General features: G+C 38.0%; 1 protein-coding gene across 3 annotated transcripts in view; it reads right to left on the bottom strand.

The window, feature by feature from the left end:
- Positions 1 to 14502, bottom strand: part of TTC39B (tetratricopeptide repeat domain 39B) — a 140452-nt gene that overhangs the window by 8731 nt on the left and 117219 nt on the right. For all 3 annotated transcript variants that reach the window (XM_065907753.1, XM_065907755.1, XM_065907754.1), the window contains 4 exons: positions 13847 to 13973; positions 10565 to 10673; positions 4504 to 4621; positions 1708 to 1824 (listed from right to left, as the gene is read on the bottom strand). In XM_065907753.1, the coding sequence (XP_065763825.1) occupies positions 1708 to 1824; positions 4504 to 4621; positions 10565 to 10673; positions 13847 to 13973 (471 nt within the window). The remainder of the gene's footprint in view (positions 1 to 1707; positions 1825 to 4503; positions 4622 to 10564; positions 10674 to 13846; positions 13974 to 14502) is intronic.

Here is a 14502-nt window from a genome sequence, read left to right as displayed (position 1 = left end):
GCTAGATTTGAAGATACATGAACGTTAGCTGAAATGGGAGTCATACTTTCAAGAAACTAAAAGTGACTTTCTCATATCTCTAGCTTAAAAAAATAAAAAAGTGGAATGGCTGACTCCACTTTCTCATTTCACTTGTCAAGTTGCTAATGATCTTCATGCTGCCAAATTTAGCAGCCACTTCTCTGATCTCACCTTTCGTGACCACTTGGCAACCATCTTCACAAATTCCCACTCTTCTTTTGAAACACTGTGTTCACTTGGCTTTCAAGGATGTCATCCTAACTCATGGCCACTTCTTAATCTTATTATTTAATCTCTAAAATAATTGCATAGCTCAAGGCCCTGTGCTGGATCTCCTTCTCTAGCCATACAACTTTCCCCAAATGACCCCACCACAGCTTTAAATATCACTGTCTCTGTCCTGGTGACATTCAAATATCTACAACTGGCCTTAACCTTTACACTAAACTACATGCTCATATAAATCTCTGTTAACTCACCATCTCCACATGAATATCTATAGGTACCTCAAAATAACACAGTCCAAACAGAAATATGTTTTTTTCCTCTCTTCAACCCTGCTCCTCTAAGTATTCCCCATTTCAGTAAAGCATCATTATCACCCTAGTATCTTGACACTCTCCCGCTCCTATCCTCAGACAGGAATGCTCCTCATCCAGTCTTCTGGTGATAGATCGTCTCAGGACTGGATTTAATTATGCTAATCTCAACTACACAGCACCTCCTCAAGGAAACCTTTCAGAATCAACTCAATCTAAAGCAACACCCAGGTACCTTGTATCATATCGTAAATCTCAACAAAGCATAAATCATTGATATTTTTCTCATCTCTGTATTTACCAATACTCCACAATTTAGAAAGCAGAAACATTGCCTGTTGATGCACAGTTGTTAGCCTAGAACCTTCTCGAGGGTCTGGCACATAATAGGTACTCAGTGAATACTTGCTAAATTTAAGGAAATGGACAAATCAATGAGTTATTACACTATTTATGGCCTAGAGCTACCATGGCATTCTTTCTCCACTGCAAGTAGTGTTCAAAGCAAGCAGACCACAGGGTTTGTGTCCGCAGTAAATGAACCATGATCACAGGAAATCTGAGTGCCACTGTCCACCAGGATTGATAAAGTGCTTTGAAATTGCCACAATACCCAGAAAGAAGAAAGAGTCAGGAAGATTCAAAGGGCTTCTTCAAATCAGAGGCTTTTTAATGAAATGAGAGTGATGGTGGAATATACCAAAGGTCAGCAAACTATAACCAAAATTATGGCCAACTCTGGGCACACCCATTTATTTACATATTGTCTTCTATGGCCACCTTCAGTACAATTGAGTCCTTACAATGGAGACCCTCTACTGAAAAGTCAAAAGTGCTAACTGGCCCTTTACAGAAAAAGTTTTCTGGTCCCTGATACAGAAGAGAATAGGTTAGAACTCGGTCCTGTAGGAACCCCCAAATCACAACATCTGTAAACAGTCACAGGGTCAGGCATTAAGAAGGTTGAAAATTGCACAACTCCAACAAAAGCCACAAGTAGAAATTAAGCATAAATTAGCAAAGGTAATATAATGACTTTTTCACTAATGTGTTCATTTTTAAGTGTATCAAGTTACTGCTGTTGTAAAAACAGTATTGATATTCCTGACTCCATAGCAATGGAGGAAAAGCTTCCATTACCACTTACCTTGCAGTTTCTAGGACCTTTATGGCCTTGTCAATTTCTCCTTGGTTTTTATACAAAAATGCCAATTCAAACAGAGTAAATGGTACTAGGTAGTGGTCATACTTCAGTAGCTTTTCACTAAAAGAGTGAATGAAAAGTAATTAAATCTAAACAGAACAAGGAACATATCATTCTTTTTCAACATATATATTTTTCCCCATTCTTATGAAAACAGTGCTGAAAACAGCACTAAGTCTATTACCAGAGAAAAGCTGTCATTATACAGTTAAAGAATATAATAAACCATGGCAATAAACAGCATGCTTTTTTTTTTTTTAACAGTATGCTTTTAATATATTACTTTTTTTTTTTTTTTGGTCTCACTGTATCGGATACAGGATCTTAGTTCCCCAATCAAGGATTGAACTCATGCCCCCTGCAGCGGAAGCATAAAGTCCTAACCACTGGAACACCAGGGATTTCCTCTATTACTCTTTCATTTTATTCCGAGGTCTAAATCCAGCACTGAACATTGTTTACTGCCTTTCACATAGACAAAAAACATGCAGATTTTTGAGGATTATCCTAGAAAGGACAAGATCATGAACATGTTCAGATATGATTCCATTTAGAAAATGACTCCACTTATTTTTCACTAAGTTTTAGCTCTCTTTACACTGTCTTATAATGCTTCAAAACGTCAAGAAAGAAGGGGCCAACACTTCCGTTTACAGCAGTATGATGAAAATCACCTGACTTCCCAACATCTAGAAGCACTAAAACAAGTAAGAGCAGCACCCTTTTAAAAGGAGAGCTCAGCTCACAAGAACACAGGGAGGACTCTCAAACTGAAAACAAAGCCAGAACTCTAATCGTGTCGATGATGCCAAAGCACTCCTGGGTCTGTTTCAGCCAAGGCTTTGTGTGTCTGTGTCCACACAGGAGGTGAGACCTTGGGCCCACATAGTACGTACAGCAGGGGCTGAGACCACTCCAAAAAGCTGGGGCCCAGCTCCATCAGAGAAAGGGTAGAAGACGAAAACCCACTCATGGCACAGGAGGAAGACAAGGGCAGTGGGCTCTGTGGCCTATACTCTGGGCTCAGCTGCTTCAGTCATGTCTGACTCTTTGTGTCCCTATGGACTATAGACCATCAGGTTCCTCCACCCTTGGGATTCTCCAGGCAAGAATACTGGAGTGGGTTGCCATGCCCTCCTCCAGGGGATCTTCCCAATCCAGGGATCAAACCTGCATCTCTTATGTCTTCTGCATTGGCAGGTGGGTTCTTAACCACTAGCGCCCTGTGGGAAGACTGGCCTGTTCTCTAGGTAGGAAGAAAAAGCAAATCCCTTAAGAAATTAATAATCAATGAGTCTGTCCTCACCTGAATTTGCAATTCAAATTTATGTGGCCCAAATGATCCAAGAAGCTCTAAGCAATGAAATTAACATGAAAGTGGCCCAGGGTGAGAAAACCCTTTGGGGCATCTGGCAGAAATAAAAGCACAGTGCTTAGAGACTCTTCCTCAATCCTAGCCTCACTGGAGTCTCAAGATAAAACTCATTGAAGTTGAGTTCACAATACAAAACTATAAAACACACCAGCAAACTATCCACTATGAGATTCAAAAGACATAACAAATAGCCCAAATAGGTCATCTTTTGATCCTAATAAAAATGTCAATAAAAGAGAGCTCAATGGAAAAAAAAAAAAAAAGAGAGAGAGCTCAATGGATACGTCTTTAACATATTTACTAAAGACAGCATATTATTAATTTGAGAAATAGACATTGTCTCTTTCCTCTTCTTATAAGGACAGCAGTCCTCCTACATACTCAGAAAATATGGTCAGAAAAAGAGGATCAGTAGTTATAGATGGGAAAGCACATGATATCAAACAGAAGACATCAAGCAGAAGTCCGTGGCTGTGACTTATTTGGTATACAAAATGGTTTCCAAAAAACTGAGCCAAGGTTTAAAAATCAGAAGATGTTACATAAAATTCAGATTCCAGGCTTTCAATCATAAATGGTAGGGATTATTACTAGTGGGCTCACACTGTCAAGAGTAATAATCAATTTGAGTTCAGGAGTGGCAGTACTCTTTAGAGAGACCACACAATCTCCCTGATCCGCAGTGCCCACCAATCCCCATTCCCACCATCACTCAGAAAGGTTACTTGTCTGGCCCCTGTAGAAAACTGCATCTGCGGCTCCAGATGCAGAGAAGAGGGCCAGGCAACAGAACCTTGACTCAACTCACTAATTAGCAAAGGAGCAGGACATCATCATCAATGCTACTGAGGGGATAAAACTCATTCATCTACAGAAAAATGCCCCTTGCCAAAAGAGAAGCTGTTATAGCATTCATCACAGTTGTTCTTTCCTGCCAAATTTTCATTACAATGATGGTTAGTCTGTTTATTCAACTCTGAAACCCTAGGATTCAGGTTCACAGTTTCTGGCACATAGTGGGTACTCAAATATTGGTAGAATAAATGAATAACAGACAAATGCACAAATCAAAAAAGTATCAGGTGTTCAGTATGACACTGCCAGAATTTAAACAGACACCTGTCAGCTTGGCTGTAAATTTAGCTTTTGTGAGTCACCTCTGAATACCAGGTGGAAAGGCAGAAAGCCATGTTCACTTAGGTTATCATTTTTTTCTCAAAGAATAAAGAAAACATTACTGAATTCTCTTTCTGATAACACCAAGTAAAAAAAGGTTAGCCATGGAGATAAAAGCATCACTTTCTCACAGCAATTCCCCAGAAACTGCAATTTGCACTGAAGTTGGCTTTATTGTCTGCTTTTACCTTTGGACAACGTGATTGAAGCACAATTCTGCTTGCAAGGGCCGCTGTAAGTTCTTCAGGCAGCATCCTTTTAGCAGTTTCACTAGGCAGTCGTCATCTACGGAGTAGTCACTGGAGTCTTAAAGCAAAACACATACAGTTCACTCACAAAAACAAAAATATCCTACTTAAGAGGCAGCACTAACAGCTGTTAGGTTTCAGTGGGATCATTTAAAAATTAAAAAAATATATATGTTTAGCATTTTTATGCCTCACTAAATTCAGTGAAATACTTCAAATGAAAAGAATATCGAGTTTAATACTTCAACACACCATTTGATTAAGGGGTTCATTCTAGCCTTTTTTCATTTTATCAATCTAGCCACTTAAAATTTTTTTTAAGTGCTCACCTCTGAGTTAAGTGACCTTAGGTAAAATAACAGGAAGTTTGAACTGTAAATAAAGTAAGAGCTTTATTAATTTAATGAAAGGTAAAGCAGTGAGGATCAAGCAGGCAGCCTCTTCCTGTGGCTCTGGCCCCTTACTGGGCTGGCTTCCTGCAGAAGAGGGTAACGCTTCCATGTGGAGAAGCAGATGGCCTTCTCCCCATTAAAAATTCAGGATGGAGAACACCCTCCCCAGATCATTATGTTTACAGCTTACCAGTTCTCCCAGGTTAGGTGCTTTGGGGGATGAAATTATATCATAAAATTAGACAAAGTGGTTCTGAAATACGTGTAAGGCACCTAAAATCCCCACAAACTTCTAACTGCATGAGGCTAACATAGAGGATCTTCTTTCAGGACATTTTTTCCTTTTGAAAACGACTCTACCTTCTATAGCCCAAGGCTAACACATATTAACAGAAGGAACCATATCGTGTGTGACATCTATCTGACAAACGTGGCCATTTTGCATCTACCACTTTTGAATTTGGGTTTTTCTTTTTTGCAAGTTAAGTAGAAATAAGAAGTTATTCCAAGACAGACTGATAATTTATACATTCAGGCTGTGACAACCCAGGTGGGAAGGGACAAAAAACCAAAATGATGAGGCCCTGAGAGTCCTTCATACTGAAATACTCTTGCTTTCAGGACAAATGTCAGAAATCAGCATTAACACATGCTGGTGTTTTCATCAGTAAGCAGCTTGTCTATGGGAGGTTAAGGATGCTACTTAACCAAGTCAAAGAAGGTTGCTTTCTTTCTAGGTGCTGAAAATAGCTGATAATCACCTCTCACTTCCAAGATCTGACAAGTTATTCATTATGAAAATCATAGATATCAATACTACATCACCTTCCCTATTAAAGACCATTCCCCCCTAACTCAAAAAATCCTAGTTATGCTTCTAATCAACAAATCAGATTTGGGCTGTTTCGGATCTGCGGCTGATTGAATCTGCGAATGAGGAATCTGTGGATACAGAGGGCAGAGTATGGAACTTGAGCATCCAAAGACTGTGGTATCCACAGTGAGTGTTGGAATCAATTCCACGTGGAAAATAAGGGTCTTACTCAATGGTGGTATGTATTAGTCTATACTACAAAGGATGGACATTCAAACATTAGAATTTATTCTATTGAACTAAAACCACCGTCTTTGTAGGAAAACAGAAGCAAGCTAGCCTACTCCTTTGGAGGAAAAAAATACCCTACAAATGTTTTCACTTAATTAAAAAAAAAGGTTTTTCTTTACCTCCCATTTCTCACATATACACTTGCTTTAAAACATATTCATCTTTTCATCTAATTTGCAAATATGTGTCATTTAATCACAAATAATTCCCTTGATGACAGGAACAATGTTTTTTCTACTATCACAATGCTATACCTGGTATGAAAAATAAGTGTTCAAAGGAACAAATTAATGAAAAGTGACCAAATTAGTTCCACAAAAATAAATACTAGTAAATTTATTCAAAACCCTTAATAGATTTTACTGAACCCCAATTTTCTGAAACCTATTTTTTTAAGTAAATTTTTATGGAGTCTTACCTCAGTTAAATTTTAAAATGATGTGGCATTACTTTGAATTTCCACTCAAATCAAAGTAAATATTTTTCCTTTTGAAATTATTCTATATTAAAAATTGTAAAAAAAAAAATCTTACATTCATTAGCATGCCTACTACCAAAAAACAAACAAAACAGATAAAGAAAAGAAAATTACTAGCATTGTCAAGGATGGAGAGAAATTGAAACCTGTGTGCGTTGTTGGTGGGAATGAATGGTACAGTCACTAGAGAAAACAGTATGTCAGTTCCTAAAAAAATTAAAAATAGTAATGTTACATGATCCAGCAAATCCACCTTGAGGCATATATCCAAAAGAACTGGAAGCAGCATCTGAATGAAATATTTGCATATACATGTTCATAGAAGTATTGTTCACAGTTGTCAAAAGTGGAAGCAACCCAAATATACATTGATGGATGAATAGATAAAATTTGGTATAAATATCCAACGGAATATTAAGCAGCCTTAAAAATGAAGGCAATTCTGACACACGCTGCAACATGGATGTACCTGGAGGACATTAGGATAAGGGAAATATTAGGCAGCACAAGAAGAAAAAGACTGCACGATTCCATCTATATAAAGTCTCTAGAGTAGCCAAATTCACAGTAATAAAGAGCAAAATGGTGATTGCCAACCACTGTGAAGAGCGGGAAATGGGGAGTTACTGTTTAAGGGGTATGAAAAAGTTCTCAAAACTGGCTGCACAACTGAGTGAATATACTTAGCACTACTGGACCATACAGCTTAAAAAATGGTTAATATGGCAAATTTTATATTATATGCATTTTCCTACAATTAAAAATGTAGAAGATAATGTAAAAATGTAAGGAGGTTTATTTTATCTATAATAAAGATTAAAAATTTATATAAAATTTTATATCTAAATTATAATTTATATTATAAAATTATAAAATTTTATAAATTATAAAATTTATAAAACTATAATTTTATAAAATCTATTTATATAATTAAAATTTAATTATATTATAAAATCTATATCTATAATGATATAATAGATCTAAAAATTTTTAAATCTATATCTATAATATAATTATAGCTAATTAATAGATGTTTAGTTAATTAATAGACGCCTACCCTTTGGAAGAAAAGTTTTGACCAACATAGACAGCATGTTTATAAGCAGACACATTACTTTGCCAACAAAGGTCCGTCTAGTCAAGGCTATGATTTTTCTAGTGGTCATGAATGGACGTGAGAGTTGGACTATAAAAAAAGCTGAGCGCTGAAGAATTGATGCTTATGAACTGTGGTGTTGGAGAAGACTGTTGAGAGTCCCTTGGACTGCAAGGAGATCCAACCAGTCCATCCTAAAGGAGATCAGTCCTGGGTGTTCATTGGAAGGACTGATGTTGAAGCTGAAACTCCAATACTTTGGTCACCTGATGTGAAGAGCTGACTCACTGGAAAAGACCCTCATGCTGGGAAAGATTGGGGGCAGGAGGAGAAGGGGACGACAGAGGATGAAATGATTGGGTGGCATCACTGACTCAATGGACATGAGTTTGGATAAACTCCAGGAGTTGATAACGGACAGCGTGGCCTGGCGTGCTGCAGTCCATGGGTCACAAAGAGTTGGACATGACTGAGTGACTGAACTGAACTATTGATGGGAATCTAAAGTTAGAATAATTTCAAATATGGAAAGCAATGTGTACAAACACCAAACCATTACACTGTACATCCAAAACTAATATAGTGTTATATGTCAATTATATCTCAATGAGAGAAAAGGTTATAATATAATAAATAAAAAATACAGGCTAGAGTATGTCCAGATACACTATGATCATAACTATAAAAATAAATCTGGGAGGGCATAAACAGAAACTCTAAATTAATTGTGCATAGTAGGAAAAACATGGGTGCCTTTTTTCACCTACATTTTTCAAATGTAATGTTTAATTTTTTAAAGGTAATTGTAAAGAGAAATCTCATTACACATTTCAGCCACATGCTGTGGCCAAAGTAAAAAATAATCTAAATGAGGTGTTCATCCCTGGAGTCACAGACGATAATTTAATCCTCCGTGTGAGGAGTATAGAACATGCAGCCAGTACCCCTTCAGTGCCTGTTTTCCTCAAGTTAAGAAAAGTGAGTTAACTGTGAGAATTTTTCCTGGCTATTTGTGAATTTCTATGCCTTTTAAAATGTTTATCACCCTAGAAATTTTGGTTTTACTCCTGTGGTTCCAGAGGATAAGACCATTGTCTTGGAGTAACATCTAAATGATTTGAGGCTTGATAAGGGTACAATTAAAAGATGCTTACTCCTTGGAAGGAAAGTTATGACCAACCTAGACAGCATATTAAAAAGCAGAGACATTACTTTGTCAACAAAGGCCCATCTAGTCAAGGCTATGGTTTTCCAGTGGTCATGTATGGATGAGAGAGTTGGACTATGAAGAGGGCTGAGCACAGAAGAATTGATGCTTTTGAACTGTGGTGTTGGAGAAGACTCTTGAAAAGTCCTTTGGACTGCAAGGAGATCCAACCAGTCCATCCTAAAGGAGATCAGTCCTGGGTGTTCATTGGAAGGACTGATGTTGAAGCTGAAACTCCAGTATTTTGGCCACCTGATGTGAAGAGCTGACTCATCTGAAAAGACCCTGCTGTTGGGAAAGATTGAAGGCAGGAGGAGAAGGGGACGACAGAGGATGAGATGGTTGGATGGCATCACCGACTCAATGGACATGAGTTTGGGTAAACTCCAGGAGTCGGTGATGGACAGGGAGGCCTGGCGTGCTACGGTTCATGGGATTGCAAAGAGTCAGGCATGACTGAGTGACTGAACTAACTAACTAAGGATACAGTAAAAGCCATCACTTATGGCATTGTTTAGCAAAAAGATAAAGCCTCTATTCATGACAGAGAACTAGAAAATGTCAGAGCAAGAAAACCCTGGGTTTCATTTTAAAAGAACCCAAAGGCCCTCCTGGTTATGGACAAGTTATGTTTCCAACAGACTCACAGCTGCAGAGCTGGGACACTAAGTCCAAATCAGCTGACTTTCCTCCTATGGCAGCTGCTTCCAGTATAAGGAGCATCCAGTAAAGTGGAGAAGGGCTCCCAGTACAACCGAAAGTAATAAGCAAAAAAATCAAATTGTGACAAGATTTCAACTTGAAAACAAATAATTCTCTGGGTCTGTAAAAACGCAATAGTCATTAGAGAGCAATAAAGAAGGCATGGAAAAAGTTAAAACCAACTAAAACCAGAAGTACACACCACTCCCCTTGTACTACTCTAAAATTAAAACTGCCTTCTTCATCTTTTTCTTTTTTTTTTTGTAACAGCTTTAAGATAAAATTCTCATAACATACAATTCACCCATGTAAAGTGTGCAATTCAGTGGTTTTGAGTATATTACAGGGGTGTGCACCATCATCAGAATCAACTTTAGAACATTTTCACCACCTCCAAAAAGAAATATCATACTCCAGGATGAATTGAGAGTAGTAATAACAGATACCACTACCATGTGTAAAACAGATAGCTGGTGGGAATGTGCTATTTAGCATAGGGAGTTCAGCACAGTGCTCTGTGTCAGCCTAGAGCGGTAAGACGGGGGCATGGGAGGGAGATCCAAGAAGGAGGGGATATATGTATGCATAGAGTTGATTCATGCTGTTGTGCAGCAGAAATTAACATGACATTGTGAAGCATGACACTCCAATTAAAAGATAACAAAATTTTTTTAAAGATAAAAAATTTTTTAAAAATAAGCAATCATGAAAAGAAGAAATGCCACGCCCTTGAGTGATCACACACCCCCAGTTCTCCACCCCTTGGCAACCACTAATCTGCTTTCTGTCTTTATGGACTGATTTATCCTCAATATTTTATATAAATGGAATCACACACTCTATTGTCTTGCCTCCAGCTTCTTTCACAGAGCCTCACGTCCCCAACACTCATCCGTGTTGTATCAGGTATCTTCCCCCTATCTTGACTGCAATCAACCAGACACCTGCGGCTCAAGCTCTTTTGAGAAAGGATGGGAGGGACAGCCGTAAAGATTTCCAGGTTCTCGCTTTTCATACTTACTCTCACTTTGTAGAGCTGCCTCGGCCTTTTCCACAGTTACCAACAGATTTTCAGAAAGGTCTTTTCTTTTACTCACTAGTGGAAAACCATTCCAAACATACATCATTTCCTAATGAGGAAAAATGAGAAACCATTCACAATTATGTGAGGTCATCCGGTGTTCTTTACAACAAAGCTAGGTGTGAATGTTTTGCCTCAGTTGCTAGTGCTCTCAAGACATTTAGAGATCATTTTTCTTAGCTTTCTTCATTTGGAGTTTAGTGATTTGATCTCCCCATTTTCACTTTATTTACTGCTTTTAATGCTTTTTGCCTTTTATACTACAAAATAGTTCAGTATATATAGTATATTGTATCTTCACTGAAAAATTAATTTACTCATTTAAGAAGTATTTACTAAGCACCTACTGGTATCCAATCCTTCTGGAAGGTAATAAGATTACAGATAGAAATAAATACAATATTTTAAAAAGATATTATGAACAATTCAAACATAAATTTTTGTTGTTGCTCTTAAGTAAAGGGAAACATTTTTTCTATATCTGTCAATTGTTTACATAAAATATTTCCAAGGACATCACTGCAAATGAACATAGGAAATATTTTACCTGGCTCAGGTTCTTTTATACCATTAAAAACATGTGGTAGTCCAGTAATGCAATCCAATATGCAGAAAACACATTCATTTAAAGGCCATATGGCAGAATGACAGCCCTCATTGCAAATTACATTTAATAGGCTAACAGATGAGAATTTTTCTTTTTTTTTTTGAACCAAAAGCAAATGTGCTCTTGCTTGAAAATATTTTTCTAATCTTCCTGGTAGTTCAGTTCATATTTTGAAAGGTATGAAGTAAGCAGGATAATTAGAATCTCCTTGGAAATAAATAAATGGTAAAATATGTTAAGATTGTTTGAACAGCCTCTTACAGGGAAGCAGTAGAAACAAGGAAAATACATTGGAGTTGAGTGACAGCAAAGTCATCTTCACCTTTTGGGACTGAAAACTAAGATCACAACATTCTTGCTTTGCATCTAAATTTTCTTATTAGAAATCACGTAAGAGTTCAATAACTTTTGGAATATTTATTTAAACTGATGATTTTTTTTAATTTTATTTTTATTGATCGAACATTTGATCAGAAGAAGAAAAGTCTGTATCTGAACTGGTCATTTTGTGAAATACAGGATTTTAGTAAAATTCCTAGTTACCACAAATTCAAGCCAATTCTACACCCTTAGCCCTGGAGAAAGAAGTGCTCTGAGTCAACCTTCCTTAAGGCCCTTAGTAATCAGAGCAACATATACATCATATGTATACACCAGCATCTAAGTTTTATGATGGAGAAAAAGGACTATGGTGAGCTAGAAAAATCCCAGGGAAGTTCCGTGACATGGAAAGAAAAAAATCTCCCAGCATTAATCACTTGATAGAAATGAGGTAGGAATGGAGCTGAAAGGTGTCATGGGTAAAACAGTAGCAGGCTCCCATATTAGCTGGAAAAGGAGGATGTTTGGTCACTTTTGTGATTTGTATGGTGTTCTTCTTCTTACCTGTGCTCAGATATGATTGACAGAGTGGCCATATTTTTATCTCATTGCATCACAGGCACAAACCAGGCACAACCTGGTCTGAGGGTTCTGTTCTCTGAGATTGTTTTTCTTAAGTAGGAAACACCTGGGCTGAGGAACTAGGTGCAGGCTAGCCCCCAAAGGACACCTGTGAGGAGCTGCAGTTTTCTTCTCACAGAATATTTAAAGAGCTCCTATAAGTCAATGCGGCTTCCCTTGTGGCTCAGCTGGTAAAGAATCGCCTGCAATGCAGGAGACCTGGGTTCGATCCCTGGGCTGGGAAGATCCCTTGGAGAAGGGAATGGCTACCCACTCCAGTATTCTGGCCTGGAGAATTCCATAAGCTGTATAGTCCATGGGGTCGCAAAGAGTCAGACATGACAGTGACTTTCACTCACTTTGTAACTTACAAGTCAATGATAAAATAATAAATAACCTAATTAAAAAATTAGGGAAGTAAGCCCATGAACAACAATTTACGAAACAAGAAGTAAAAATGAACAAGCACATGAAAAGCTCAATCACACATTAAAAAAATAAAACACTGTTGGTCGGAATTTAAATCAGTACAGCCCTTCTGGAGAGCAATCTGGCAATGTCCAAGTATTAAATGCATATGCCCTTCAACTTGGAATTCTACTTCTAAACATCTCTCCCAGAGAATTATATGCCCACGTACAAAGAGATCTATAGAAGAATATTCACTGTAGCCTGTTTGTGGTAATAAAAACTGGAAACTAAGCAACTATTAAAGGGGAATAATTGAATATACTCTGGAATCAAAAAAAAAAAAATCAGGAACCTCCAAAAAAAGACAGCAGATGTCTACTTGCAGTAAACAGTTTCCCTGTGTTACTTGACTACACACACAAACTAGACCCCAAAAGTTACTGTAATTTGATATATTCAGTACTTTTTAAAGAAATCTGCATTAAAACCATTTAACTTGAAATTGTGCTTTTTATGAAGCCTAACCTAAACGGCACATTGATCAAGAAGGGGAGCTCTAGCATTAGGCTACAACAAGCCACCAGCCACTTATGGCTCTGGGGCAAAGTGGCTGGTTCAAACTGAGACACACTCGAAGCATAAAACACACACCAGGCTTGAGTGGATGAGCACAATAGAAAAGAATGTGAAATCATTAATAAATTTCAGAGATTACACAGTCAAATGACAAAATTTTGCATGCGTGCATGTGTGCTCAGTCGTTCAGTGGTTTCTGACTCTCTGCGATCCCAGGGACTCTAGCCTGCCAGGCTCCTCGGTCCGTGGAATTTTCCAGGCAAGAATACTGGAATGGGTTGCCATTTCCTACTCCAAAAATTTTGCATAAACTGGGTTAAACAAATATTTTGAAAACGATTATCATGTGTCCTCTACTTTTTAATTTTTTTACCTTTTGATTTTTAGGGTAGCAGCTGGAAAAGGTATTTTACATATGTGGCTTGCATTACAATTCAACTCAATTTCAATTATGCCAACTCCCCTCTCTGTCTGAATTTCCTTATTTGTCAAATGAGGCTACAAAGAAAAATTCTCGTAGAGTTACTGTAAGACCTAAATGATATAATATTTTATAAACAACCTTTATCAAACACAATGATTTTTAATTGAGGAAACTTCACAACAAAAGTTAGATGTTCTCCCTGCCCCTGAAACTAGATAATGTATTTCTAGGATGCAAAGAGTAAGTAAATAAAGGCAGATACCAGGGCAGGCAAAACGAGCTTCACGGGTGCTGGCAACGAGGGAGAGTAGCGTCGAGCCTTCCTCACAGCAAACTTCTCAGTAGGGATTGATTTCCCAGCAATTCTCTGCTTCAAGCCATCCACCTGTCTGTGAAGAGCCCCAGTTCCAGTGAAAGGTCATTAGAACACATGCAATATTTATACCTGTCCCTGTTATGCTGCGCTCCCTAGAGCAGTGGATCGGCACCACCAGGAACCCTGTCCAAAATCCAAATTTAGGCTCCACCCCAGACCTAAGAGTGGTTTCCCTGGAGGCTCAGATGGTGAAAAATCTACCTGCAATGTAGGAGACCTGGGTTTGATCCCTGGGTCAGGAAGATCTCCTGGAGAAGGGAATGGCTACCCAACCAGTATTCTTGCCTGGAGAATTCCACGGACAAGAGGAATCTGGTGAGCTACAGTCCGTGGCTTCGCTGGTAAAAGTGGCTCAAAAAGAGTCATCAACTCATGCATAATTTGAGAAGATATTTCCCAAGCATAAGTGATTTTGAAAATAATCAGCTAAGAACACATAGCATGCTTACAATCTTTCTCTCAAAATTCTAAAAAATTCCAATTATAAAATTCACAAGCACAGAAAAATGGGAACAGAGGCTACATATTTGAAGGGCGCTTTC

This window comes from Muntiacus reevesi, chromosome 17 (genome assembly GCF_963930625.1).
Source record: "Muntiacus reevesi chromosome 17, mMunRee1.1, whole genome shotgun sequence".
NCBI lineage: Eukaryota > Metazoa > Chordata > Mammalia > Artiodactyla > Cervidae > Muntiacus > Muntiacus reevesi.
Note: the sequence above shows the minus strand (reverse complement) of the source record. Positions and strands in the feature narration are given on the sequence as shown.